Source organism: Wasmannia auropunctata, unplaced genomic scaffold (assembly GCF_000956235.1).
Source record: "Wasmannia auropunctata unplaced genomic scaffold, wasmannia.A_1.0 LD336116.1, whole genome shotgun sequence".
NCBI classification, from domain to species: Eukaryota; Metazoa; Arthropoda; class Insecta; order Hymenoptera; family Formicidae; genus Wasmannia; species Wasmannia auropunctata.
This window is the reverse complement of record NW_012026774.1, coordinates 209,324-222,691: the sequence shown is the minus strand read 5'-3', so window position 1 is coordinate 222,691 and position 13,368 is coordinate 209,324. Positions and strand designations below refer to the sequence as shown.

General features: G+C 46.5%; 2 protein-coding genes across 2 annotated transcripts; both read left to right on the top strand.

The window, feature by feature from the left end:
- The first annotated feature begins 4,958 nt into the window (after positions 1 to 4,958).
- Positions 4,959 to 8,828, top strand: LOC105448266 (zinc finger BED domain-containing protein 1-like). Its single transcript, XM_011686764.1, has 4 exons — positions 4,959 to 5,017; positions 7,353 to 7,503; positions 7,586 to 7,735; positions 8,268 to 8,828. The coding sequence occupies exons 1-4, from the start codon at positions 4,959 to 4,961 to the stop codon at positions 8,826 to 8,828; spliced, it is 921 nt and encodes a 306-aa protein (XP_011685066.1).
- Positions 8,829 to 8,960: 132 nt separating this feature from the next.
- Positions 8,961 to 9,743, top strand: LOC105448257 (zinc finger BED domain-containing protein 4). Its single transcript, XM_011686750.1, has one exon. The coding sequence runs from the start codon at positions 8,961 to 8,963 to the stop codon at positions 9,741 to 9,743; it is 783 nt and encodes a 260-aa protein (XP_011685052.1).
- The last annotated feature ends 3,625 nt before the right edge of the window (positions 9,744 to 13,368 follow it).

Below are 13,368 nucleotides of genomic sequence, written 5' to 3'. Positions count from 1 at the left end.
CTGGGAGTGCGAGTCGTAAGGCCTGTACTTGCATTAACGGGCCACGGCGGCAGAGCGAGGGCACACTCGACACGGACCGAGTGCTGCTCTGGGCGGGAACCTCCACGTGGTTTTCCCTGGAAACAAACGGTGCCGCGAGGCAACGTTTGGCCAATCCCCGCTTCCTCAAAGTCTGAGGACTGTTATCACTAATTTTTTCTGCCCACGGCAAGAGTTCCCTGGTGGAGTCAGTCAGACTGGTTTCGCCGTGCTGCGGCACGGTCGGATCGGAAGTCCAGATAGTACAAAGAGCAAGATAAAGGACTGTGAGATATATATATTCTTACTGTTGAGAGCCCGTGCAAACAAGGAGCGCCAACAGCCAAACTTGCCGGCGCCCCGCTAGCCGGGTCTCTGTTGTTTCTGGTGACCACGCCGGACAAAAGAGTGGAAAGTCCGCGACTGCCCAGTTGCGCAGAAAATAGCATAGTCGGGTGCGGATGCGAATACAGACCTCTCGTTAGGTCCTTGAGCCTTTCCAAGCCAAGTTGCACATCTACCTCCTCGTGATACTCCTGGTAACGTCTGCTTCGCAGACGGCTAAACGATGTTGCAGCGAACGCACTCTCTTGGGGAGAACAAGGCTTGCCCATGTGAATAAGTGAAACCACGATCCTTTTTCGGGAGTTATCTTCCTTGCTTCTGCTTGTCTTACGCCTCCGCGGGCCTCGTGCCCCGGGGGCAAATCTATTTAAGGGCTTTTGAAGCTCTAGGCAACACGCCGCGTGGGAGTTGGTTGCTGGCTGCGCGCCTGCCCCGCTGGCGGGAGCAACACGCCGCGTGGGACTTGGTCGCTGGCCGCGTGCCGACCCTGCTGGCGGAAGCAACACGCCGCCTGTAGCGTGGGACTTGGTTGCTAACTGCATGCCGACCCCGCTGGCGGAAGCAACACGTCGCCGGTAGCTGCGGTCGTGTAAGAGAGTGCATCAGGATCCCTGACTCGAGTTCGAGCCCATGGGGTCCCAAGCCACAAGCCGGCCTCTTTGAGTGTGCCATAAACCTCGTTTGGGATCTGGCATGGCTGTGGCGGCCCGGATAGGGTGTAGAGGGACGAGCAAAGCTTGGAACCATGCTAGCGATGTCGCTTGCGGGAAAACAGAGCTTGTCTCTGTGAATGGGTGGAACCACAAACCCCTCTCGATAGGGGTGATCTCCCGAGCTCGTTTCCTCCGCCCACCTTCTAGGTTCAAAGTTCCCGATGGGACTGCCGACTAAGAACGTCGGGGTGAAGTGCAGCCTAAAATGCCTAACTGCCTGCCGTCATGGCTCCGTGCGGCGTGGTTGATTCTGGAGCAAATATGGAAGTCGGAAATGTTGAAGCCTCGGAAGCGGGCGACCCCGAAGCCGTCTCCGGCGGGGCGCACGCCGCCTGTGTGGCAAACTGGCGAGGAGACGCAAGCGGTGCTCGCGCCCCAGGAGTGTCGTCGTACGGGCAATGGGGCCCTGTGCCCATTTTAGAGAACTCACACTCCTATAACATCCAAGGAAGTACCGATGCAGTCTTGGACTGTCCCAAATGCCTGGAGCTGAGTGTTGACACCAGCTGTATTGGCGCCAAGCAGCTAAGCGATCATATTATCGACAAGCACCCTGAAGTGTGAGTCAATTGGATATGCGCCCAGTGCAAAAAGTCTTTTCCTAAAGTGCACGCGTGGCGCTGCCACTACCCCAAATGTAGGGGTACGTCGGACAGCCCACTGGCAGCCTTCAAGTGCGGGAAGTGCCCGATGGCATTTAGATCGAAAATCGGCCTTGCCCAGCACGAGTGACACATCCATCCGGATGTTCGCAATGCCAAGAGAGCGCACGAAGCGGAGAAACCTGCCGGTAAAACTGGCAAACCGTTGACCATCTGGACCACGGAGGAATTAAACGAGCTCGAGAGACTCAGTAAGGAGTGGTAACATGAGAGGAACATTAATGTGAAACTCATGGAGTTCTTTCCCGGCAAGTCTAACAAGCAGATAAGCGACGCGAGGCGCCGCTTTAAGTCCCTGCCGAGCTCCCCGCAGAACGAAGTGGACCCTGCCATACAGGTGGAAGCCTTGGCAGATGGGGAACCATGCCAAAGACGGCTCCCTGGTCCCTACCGGGGTCCCGGAGTGGGCCGGCCCTGCAGCGTGGGAGAAGTGGAGGTGATTCCCACCTCCGCTGCGAGAAAGGCCCCGGTCACAAGTGGTGTCCAGCAATGTGATGCCCCTCGAAACAGTGAGGCAGCTCTCGATGGTGAAGCCTGGCGCAGTGCGATCGCGGCTGAAATCAGGGAGCCCTATGAGGCTCCAGGCAGATGGGAAGGCATGATTGTTAAGCTGGCGAAATGGACGGGCAAAAGTATAGCCAGCACCGACATCGACTCGCTGTATGGCGATCTGGAGAATAATCTCTCTGCAGGCAAGCCTGCTGACAAGTCACAAGCCGTCCGGAAAAAACAAGAAAGGACGCAGCAATGGATCGCCCAATAGAGCCACGAGGCGAAGGTAAGGGCCTTTGCTAAGTGTCAGGAGATTATGAACAAGTGCCCCAAGAAATTGGCGGACGCAGTCGTAGCCAACGACTTGTCACTGTACAAGTCCGCCGGACACCCGGCCTAAGAAAGACTAGAGATCTCTATATTAACCTGTAAGGTATCCCTGGACCCAAGCAACCTGCTCCGAACCTAGTCGAGTCAGTGATTGCTATGAAGGTCATTTTTCGGCCTATAAGACCGGCCAAGGTTGAGACCAAGATCAGAAGGATGGCCAATGCATCAGCGGCCGGAATAGACGGTCTCACCAAAAAGAACATAAAAGGATGCGGTGCCAGCATCGCTCTAGCAAAGTTCTTCAATCTGCTAATGTCAAATATGGCATACCCTAACGCCTGGAAGCAGAATAGAACCACGCTGATCCCCAAAGCCGGGAAAGACCCGGCAGAGGTTAAGAACTGGAGACCAATTACGACCTCTTCTATACTGAGTAGGATTTATTCCTCTCTGCTGGATCGTCGTATACGCGACGCCACGTCACAGACGGTGAGGCAAAAAGGCTTCACCCACGAAAATGGATGTTTTGCCAACACGAGGTTGCTTAGCGCAGCCATTGTCGAAGCTAAATCTAAAGGAGGCATATTTTCGATACTCGATGTCTCAAAAGCTTTTGACACGGTCCCGCACGATGCGATTAGACTTGCCCTACAACGGAAGGATTTTCCGGCGTCGGTAGCCGACTACATAGTCGATACCTACTGTGGGTGTAGGACGACGGTCAGGACTGAGGATGGCGATTTGTGCATAGAATTAGAAAGGGGCGTCAAGCAGAGAAACCCCCTATCGCTTACCCTCTTCAACTTCGTGATTGAGCCCATCATTGAAAGGGTGCAAAGTGACTCAAGGAGTCGAAGTCGAGGGCTGCAAACTTGCAGCTATGGCCTTTGCAGACGATTATCCTTTTGGCTAAAGATGCAAACACGGCCGCTAAGCAGGCCAGTTGGGTTGTCTCCGACTTAGAGAGTAAAGGCATGTCGCTCTCGATTGAGAAGAGCACCGTCTTTCAATATGTATCTATATGTAAGGGAAAAACATGGTACTTAAAAGACCCGGAGATCACCATTAGAGGAATACCAGTGTCGTACGGCGAGTCTGATAGAGCCTTTAAGTATCTGGGTGTAGCAGCCACACCCTGGAAGGGCCTGATAATGGACACGGAGCTCGAGCAGTTTCAAGATATTATAAATCGAGTAAGGGCCCTTCACTGCAAACCCATGCAGAAGGTGATATTGTTGCGTACCTATCTGCTACCAAGATTCACCTACGGCTTGATTATGCAGCCACCCTCTAGGGGTCTGCTGAAAAATATCGACGCCATAATAAGAAGTGGCGTAAAGGCTATACTGCACTTACACGAAACCACGAGCAGTGCCTTCCTCTACACTCCTGTAAGGGAGGGAGGATTGGGCCTGGTGGGAATTTATCCGATGGTGATGCTCGCCGCATTGAGGAACACGGTCAGGGCGGAGTCCTCCGCCGACGACATGGTCCGCAATGTCGTGGCCAACAAGAGATTTCAAAGGCAATGCGAGGCTTATGCCGCCGCACTTCGCTTGCAGTGGCCCGCTAGTATCGAACAACTTAACACCAAGAAGCGGGAGATTAAAAGGGGCTATCGACTGGAGTGGTCGAAGCAGCTCCTCCAAGGCCAAGAGGTAGAGGACTTCGCCCATGAATCGCTTAGTAACGCATGGCTCGTCAGAAGAGGGTTATTACGCTCATCGCGCTTAATAGACGCGATTAAACTACGCACGAACACGTTTCCTACGCGTGCGACCCTCAAGAGGGCGTACAGGGACATGGATGCCACGTACCGCGGCTGTGGAGAGGCAAAGAAGACACTGGGGCATATCCTGGGCCAGTGCCAAACGACCAAAGCAAAACGCATCAAAAGGCACAACGAAGTAGTCAACCTCATTAAAGACCGAATGAGCGTTGAAAACCAAGTCATGGTTGAGCCAACGATAGCGGTGGAGGCCGAGAGGTTCAAGCCCGACCTCGTCATATTGAATGAGAGTCGGGTGATTGTCCTCGACGTCACCATCCGCTACGAAAAAGCGTATTACTTGGATCAGGCAGCAAGTGAAAAAATCACCAAATACGAGGGCGTGAAGAACAAGCTGAAGCAAGACCTTAAAGTGCCCGCTGCCGAAGTTGTGCCTGTAGTGATAGGTTCCAGAGGAGCCCTGCCTGTCGTGACGATGGCCGCGCTGAGACGCCTAGCGATCAAAAAAGCCGATTGGCTTACAATGTCCCTGATCGCCCATCGAAATCATCAATGATTTCATAGATAGGTGAGGCGCCTCGCGCCGATAAACAATCCGACGACCCACTCCAGCCCGGTGGGAATCAAAATAGACGCAGTGGTACTACCACTAAGCTCATAGCCTAAGACATGGCCACTAGGGGTCTTACTCCTGGGAAGTCCGCCTGTTCTAACTTTAACAGGCGCAGGTCTAGCCCCAAATGCCTCGTCATCTGATTAGTGACGTGTTGTAAGTTGGTACAATTGGCCTATAAAGCAGCATAAATAACACGATGTGTTGCAGAATGGCAAGGCCGCTTTAAACATACGTCACTAAAAATGTAATAAAGAAAATCAAAAGAGCAAGAGGTGTCAGACCAAGGTGAGGTTGCTTTGAATACACGTTAGGATGCAGGAGCCCTGGAATGGTCTGGTGCTGAGCTCGCCTTGCTCGCCCGACTGAATCCGGGGCGTCCGAAGAAAACGGGCCGCCTCCAGGCGCGCACGTTTGGGACTGTCTGAGATTGGCCCTCCTAGAGGGCCAAGTTTGGCTTGGAAGCCGGCGGCGTGTTGTGTTTAACGACGCGAGGGGAACGCTGCTGGCTGAAGGTGCCGACTCGACGGTTCCCGCGTGCGGGAGGTGGTTTAAGAGCGTGAGCGCGCTTAGCTGCGGATCCCCTTCTGCGGCGGAGTGCGCGTAGCGCTGAGGCCTTCAACAGCCGGGCCCAGCCCATTTTTGGGGCTCTAATGTAGCAAATACAAGTATACTATGCCTCCGTAGGCCGCGTGCCCCGGGGGCAAGGCCATTTAAGGATCAGAGCAGCCTCGCCATCCTTTGTAGCATATACAAATATTATGCCTCCATGGGCCTTATGCCCCGGGGGCAAGGCCATTTAAGGCCTTTTTAACGATCAAAGCGGCCTCGCCATCTCAGTAGCAAATACGAAAGCAACACGTCGCGCGTAACCAACGCGCCGCGCGTAACCAACACGCCGCGTGGGATTTGGCCGTACATCGTGCCTGCCCCGCGAGTGAAAGCAATACGCCGCAAGAGAGTCACAGTGGGGATCTCGATGGCGAATACATAGCCGATATCGAGTCCCAAGTCACACACCTACCTCCACGTGGTACTCCTGGACCCTCGCGCTATGCGTGAGGTGACTAAATGGTGTTGTGGCGAACAGGTCTAAAAGACCCCACTGGGCGTACCTAGAGCTCAGGCCGGCCAGACATGGTCGGTGCTACCGGTGCCATTCCGTACTAGGGAACAGGCGGCCAGGGCCCTCTGCCGCGTCATTTAGTCGCTCAAATAAGAATGAGTAGAGTCTCGGACGGCGAGGGACACGGTCCCACTCCCTCGACGGCGAGGGCACGGTCCCACTCCCTCGACGAACAGACAGAGGACTGCCGACGGCGACCAGGCACAGAATGAGGATTACGAGATACGAGTTCCCTTTGAAAGAAGAAGCTGCCAGGAGTGTTTAAGGAGCGGCTCGGGGAACTTCATGGCGCTCATTCTAAATTAGGAATGTTCGATTCCGATTCGATTAATTAAAAAATCGATTTTTTTGCTAAAAATCGATTTTTTGAATCGATTCTTTACTACTAGATTTTCTTGAGAATCGATTCTTCACTCTAGGAATCGAAGAAACCGATTCTTATTAAATAGCAGTTGATTGGCTACCGCGGCGCTTCTTGCCACGCGCAAGCGTTTCCGCGAATTCCGTGTCCTGAATCCTCCTGCGGTTGTAGTACTAGATGCCCACAATAGAGTCGTAAAGTCATAAGAAAATGACCAATCACAGTCGATTATTCTCTTGAAGTTCAACTATGATTGGTTAATTTCTTACCTCTTTCTCTTACGACTTTATTGTAGGCTGGGCCAAAGAAGAAGAAAGAAGAAGTCGGGCTCGCCGCTCGGTAGAGTCGGTAGCCGGTAGCCCGGTACTGCGTATCAGTGTACGTGTGTACGTCGATGAACGAGTCGAAATTAGTGTGATTAATAATCTCGCTTCGTTCTAATCAGACTAATTAGACTAATCAAATATTATTAATACAGAAATTGGTATGTACAAAATTATAAATATTTATGCACAAATTGTTTTGTTTGATCTGCATTTACTTTCGTATTTAACTTACTTTTGCATTTACTTTGGTATTTTTCATTTTATAATACGCTACTATTGCATGCCTTCCTTTTCCTTCACAGCATTTTTGCAACGTCTCTTGTGTTTTCCAAAATACGAAAAGTTATAATTTGAATGTTACTGGTGATGGATTTGATGTTTGAAAAATAATGCAAAAAGTGGGTATATTTGTTAATGCTTGAAACTTAAAATATATACTTTTTCAAAATGTCAATATAACCTCACTTAACCTAGTTTTTTATTATTTACATTTTATTACAAGAATATTTTTAAAATAAATAAAAATAAATAAATAAAAATAATGTTTTTACAGTGCTTAAAATAAAGCAATCGTTGTTTGGAAATTTTTTATAAAATCTACTGATAATGGTAATGCTACATGCAAAATTTGTAACAGAGTAGTGAAGTCTGGCGGAAAAGGTGGCGGTACAACTAATTTAAGTAACCATTTAAAACGAAATCATGCAGAAAATAAAGAAGTGAAACTAACTTTAAAAAAAAGTGAGAATAGTAATGAAACTCCTAACTCGGACCAAGTAAATAATTCGGTAAATCAATATCTTACAATATTTACATACATTCCTTGATTATTTTATCACATCATTTGTTTACTCTTGTTGTTTATTTCAGAAGCAATTACAATTGTTATCAATGACATTGCCATCTACTTCTACATTTACATACATGGATCTATCTGAATCTGAATTAGCAACTCCTATTTCCTCACCAGCACCTAGTCTATCAGAGTCAGAAAGTAGATTTTGTTATTCGGATAAAACTGTACTTCAGCCAAGGATTGGCAACGCTTTTAAGCGAATAAAATCATTTGAAGGTATAATATAAATAACGGATTGCAGAGAAAGACATCACATTCATTCCCTTCCATCGGTGTTAAATACAGACTCTAAACTCTAACGAACAAAGTCAATCTTAAGATTTTATAAATCAAATATTTAGTTAGATTTTTTTTCAGTAAAATAAAAAGTTTAATTTTGAAATAGGTCTTTAGGACCCTGAAGAAAATGGAAACTCTTGAATTTGTGCATAAAAATTAATATTTAAAAGAGAGAAGAAGAATTAAAATATAATATAAATATAAATGAATAAAATACATATATATATAATAATAATTATAATAAATATAAACATATATGAAATAGTGTGTAAATATAATACAAATATACATAAAGTATATATAAAATATATATATATATAATATAATAAATAATAATTTTTCTTTTTAGAGGGAGGTATAAAGGCAGGAGAAATCACTATCCTTTTTATGATAGCCAAAGATAATATGCCTTTTTAGACGGTAGATAATGAAGGATTCAGGAATCTGATGAAGACTATTGCGCCTCTTTACTCTGTACCTGGAAGAAAATCAATTACAAAAAAAATGGAAGAAAAATATGAATACCTAAAGGGATGTGAAAAACAAAAATTGGAAAAAATTGATTATTTCTCGGTAACGGCGGATATTTGGACCGATGTACTAAATACTATCAGCTATTTAGGGATAACTATCCATTATGCATTTGAAGGAGAATTGCAAGCTACCACGATTGGTGTTAAGGAAATGACAGAGCGACATACTTCTGAAGTTATAGGAAGATGGATGAAAATGATTTTAGAAGACTGGAATATCGATGATGAAAAAATAGTTTTTGTCGTAACTGATAACGGAGCAAATATTAAAAAAGCAGTTAGAGATACCTTTGGGTCTAACAGACATATTGCGTGTTTTGCACATTCTATAAATTTAGTCGCTCAGGATACAATGAACTTTGAAACTGCAATATCATTGTGCGCAAAGGTTAAAAAAATCGTCACCTATTTTAAACAGTCTACTATTGCTGCTGATGCGTTGTGAAAGCTTACCCACCTTAAGTTAATCCAAAGCGTTGACACACGATAGAATTCAACTTTTGCGATGTTACAACGATTTAGTTCGCTCTCAAAAGAAATTGGATCGATTTTATTAACTATCCCGGATTCACCTGAAATGTTGACTGCATCTGAACTGCTATTGGCAAATGAAATTATAGAAGTACTGCAACCACTTGAAAAACTTACAAGGGAATTATGTGGAGAACGATTTGTCACGGCTAGCAAAATTATTCCATTAATCAATTGCTTGAAAAATAAAAACGAACAACTTTGCAAGAGTTTAAAAACACAAACTGCACTTTCTTTAGTTGATCGTTTTCAAAACTCTATTGTGACGAAATTTGGACAAATAGAAAACAATTCTATTATGGCTGCTTCGACGATTCTGGATCCTAGATTTAAAAAATTGCATTTTAATCAATCTTTGGCATGTTCGCATATAATCAGTCGTATTGCTGGATGGATGAGAGAATTAAATCGGACGAATGTGTCTAATAATGATGTAATTGCCGAAACGAACATGGAAATATCGGACAAAACTTACGACCTATGGTCTTTTCATGATGATCTTCTCAAAAGTAGGACTGTAAATACTGCGCAACAGCAGCAAGATGAGATACCAACTGACTTGAAACACTACTTGAATCGAACAATGATAGATCGTAATGAAAATCCAATGAGTTATTGGATAAACTTCGCATCAGTATATCCGACTCTCAGCGTTATTGCCAAAAAATACTTGGCAATTGTTGGAACGTCAGTGCCTTCTGAGAGATTATTTTCAAGAGCTGGCAATATTTTAACCGATTCCAGGAATCGACTTTTGCCCGATCATCTACAAGAATTGTTATTTTTAAATTCACTGTCTATTACAGATTGGCAATTAAAAAATGAATAAGTAATTTTATAATAACAACAAAACAACAACTTTGTATATGAATACTAATTTTAATATAAAATTTTGCAAAAATTTAAAAATTAATTGTTAATTACCTATTTATTTATTAATTAAAGTTTAAAAAATTAAAAATTTCAAACTAATTAAAATTTAATAATTAATTCAATTTATGTATGTATTTATGTATTTATGTATATATTTAATTATATAAAAATAATTTTTTGCGATTTTTTAGCCCGATTCATACTAGATCGATTCTTCGGAGTCGATTTTTTAGGTGAATCGATTCTCGAGGAACCGATTTAAGATCGATTCAAAAATCGATTTTTTTGGGTGAATCGAACATCCCTATTCTGAATTATGAGATTGGGCACGCGGCTGAGCGCCATGCGGACATGAGGGTGGTGTTTATATGTGGAAAATGTGGTAAAAGGTACTTGAACAAACACCCGGCATTATGCCATGTGCCGAAGTACCCTAGCACCATCCCCTGTCAAGGCTCCGGCTACAGGTGAAGTGCACACCTGCGGAGTGTGCGGTAAGGTATACCCAACAAAAAAGGGACTCTCGCAGCACGAAAGGCACCATCCGGAGGTGAGGAACGCAGCCCGGGCAGGCGGGACAGCGAAGGAAAGGAAAGCACCTCCTCAAAAACACAAAGTTTTCTCCGAAGAGGAGGAAAATCGGATGCTGGAGCTAGAAATCAGGTACAAGGGAGAAAGGAAAATAGCACAACGGATGATGGAACACCTGCCAGGGAAGACAGCCAAGCAAATAAAAGACAAAAGAACGACGCCGGTATACAAAAGAAGGATGGCGGAGATCTTGGCTGAGAAACGTGATGAGAAGGACGAAGCGGAAGAAGAGGCAGAGGAAAGATGAGATGTGCCCGAGGAGGTGGGAGGCTTGCCGATCTCTCCCGGAGTTTCACTACATCCCGAAGCGGAAGAAGGAAAGGAGGAAGGAATAGATGTGCCCGTAGAGGTGGACGAGTTGCCTGTCTCCCCCGGGGTTCCGCCACATCTCGATGCGGTAGAGACCCGTATGGACACCGACACGGCGGTGTCTGGCAGTAAGCCCCCGGACTCTCTACCAGTATCCGCATGGAGAGAGGGAATAGCAAGAATGGTGCTGAACGCGGAGACCACTAACGCTATTCAACCCGGGGCAGCAGCTTGCGTCCAGCTGCTTAAAGGAGTTCTGGAAGAAATAATAGAAAATCGTGGAGAAGTGCCATCAGAAGGGACACTGAAGAAGGTGCACGATGAGGTGTGCAGTGCGCTAAGAACAAATAACGAGACCCGCAGCGCAAAGAACAAAAAAAGCAAGCGCAAAAACAGGAGCAAAGAGGAATACATATATGCCAAGACTCAAGAGTTGTACAGAGAAAATCCAGGCCTTCTAACCAAACATGCGAGAGAAGGTACTAGCTGGGTCGAAGAACCCAAAGCGGACCTGAATACGGCTGAAATTAGAGATCTGTACAACTCGCTATGGGGAACTAAGCTCCATATAAAGCTACCTGAGCTTGGGGAGGCCGAGCCGGAAACAGCTTTAGACGTCGTGCTGACCCCAATCTCGGCAAAGGAAGTGAAGACACAGCTTGCCCGGATAAAGGCCAATGTGGCGCCGGGTCCGGACGGACTCATAAAGAAGGATGTGAGTCGCCCGGCAGACATAGAAGTCCTCCGGCTTTGGTATAATATAATTATGGTCCGTGCATACCAATCAGCAGCCTGAAGAATAAATAGAACAACACTCTTACTCAAAGATGGGCAGAATAAGAGCAAAGTAACGAACTACAGACCTATCACTATCAGTTCAATTCTGTCACGATTATACTGGGGGATGTTGATCAGAAACTGAGAAGTGTAATTACAATGACACTCAGACAGAAAGGGTTCACGTCTGAAGCCGGTTGCTTCAACAATGTCCACATCTTCAGAGAATTGCTTAGGCATTCCAAAGTATCAGAAGGCCTGGTCGTAGCGCAATTGGACGTCTCCAAAGTCTTTGACACAGTACCGCATGAGGCCATAGGAGTTGCGTTACGGAAGAAGGGACTACCCGAGTTTGTGGTGCGGCTTGTGGTAGATTCCTATGAGGATGTGCGAACAGTTATTAAGAACAAGAATGACTGTATAGAGATAAAACTCCTGCGCGGGGTCAAGCAGGAGGACTCCTTATCTCCGTCAATTTTCAACTTTGTGATGGAGCCTATGTTCAAAGCGCTGGAGAGTTAGCCGGGATATCAAATTGGAAACGAAGAAGGCGTTTCAATGGCCTTTGCTGACGACATCATTCTAACAGCAAAAACGATACCACAAGCCAGTGATCTGCTGGGTTCTGCGGAAGGCTACTTGAATGGACTAGGCATGAAAATATCGGCGGCAAAATGTGCAGCCTTTCGCATAAACACAACTAAAGACTTCTAGGACCTGGCGGATCCCCGGCTGACACTTTTAAGTGGAGAAAGTATCCCGTACGCGGATACGAGTACTTCGCTAAAATACCTTGGTATTAAAATATCTTCTTGGGCTGAAACAGACATCAAGAGCCTAAGAGAGAACTTCTGCTCAGCGATTAACAGAATAACAAAGCTGGCGCTGAAATCATACCAAAAGGTAAATCTAATCTTCACTTACCTAGTCCCACACTACCTGTATCAGTTGGTACTGGCAGTACCGCCAGTAATCTATCTTAGACAACTCGACCGGGAGCTATGGGTAGTGACCAAAGATATTTACCACTTGTCGCAGTCCACAACGAACAGATTAATATACTGCGGCAAGAGAGACGGGGGACTAGGATTCCCTAAGCTGAAAACTTTGGTGGTGAGTTCCAGTCTTAGGGCAGGACTGAAATTCTCGGAGTCTTCGGATCCGGTGATGCAAGCTCTGGCAGAGGAGACAGGCATGGTGAACCGTCTCAAGAGCCTGTCGGCCTCAGCCAGGATAAATTGGCCCTTGAGCCTGAAGGGGATAAGGCGCTATAAAATAGCGGCCAAGAAGACGGAGCTCGCATCGTGGGCAGTTCTGGTGACGCAAGGAAAGTCGGTTCAGTCTCTCGCCGACGATAAGTTTGGAAACGCCTGGCTTTACAAACCAACGCTCCTAAAGCCTGGAAGATTCACAACGGCCCTTAGAATGCGCACCAACACCACCGCAAACAGATAACAATGAATAAAGCTGGCCCGGTGGCGGATGTAAGATGCAGGAAATTCAAGAGCCAGCCAGAAACGCTGGGGCACATACTGGGGCAGTGCACTATTATGAAGGAACACACCATCCGCCGTCATAATGAAATCCTAGATGTCGTTATAAATAGAGTCGTAAGCAGAGACAAGGAGGCAGCAGTAACGAGGGAAACCACGTACCAAACCTCGTGCGAGAATCTCAAACCCGATCTGATGATACAGAGCTGGAAAGGGGTCCAAGTGGTCGATGTCACAGTCCGCCACGAAGATAATGATTACCTTGCTCAGGGACACAAAGATAAGATCAATAAATATAGCAGACTGCTGCCTCTCCTGCGGCGCGATCTAGGAGCGAGCGCCGCAGAAGTCCTACCAATTGTGGTAGGAACGCGGGGGACTATGCCCAAGGAGACGGTCAGAAACTTAGCG

Excerpts from the sequence above, each read along its gene's own strand:
- LOC105448266 (XM_011686764.1), top strand. The coding sequence starts at position 4,959 with ATGGCCACTAGGGGTCTTACTCCTGGGAAGTCCGCCTGTTCTAACTTT. Across the intron at positions 5,018-7,352 it reads TCTAACTTTAACAGGCGCAG|AGTAGTGAAGTCTGGCGGAA; the intron begins GTCTAGCCCCAA and ends AATTTGTAACAG. Across the intron at positions 7,504-7,585 it reads CGGACCAAGTAAATAATTCG|AAGCAATTACAATTGTTATC; the intron begins GTAAATCAATAT and ends TGTTTATTTCAG.
- LOC105448257 (XM_011686750.1), top strand. The coding sequence starts at position 8,961 with ATGTTGACTGCATCTGAACTGCTATTGGCAAATGAAATTATAGAAGTA.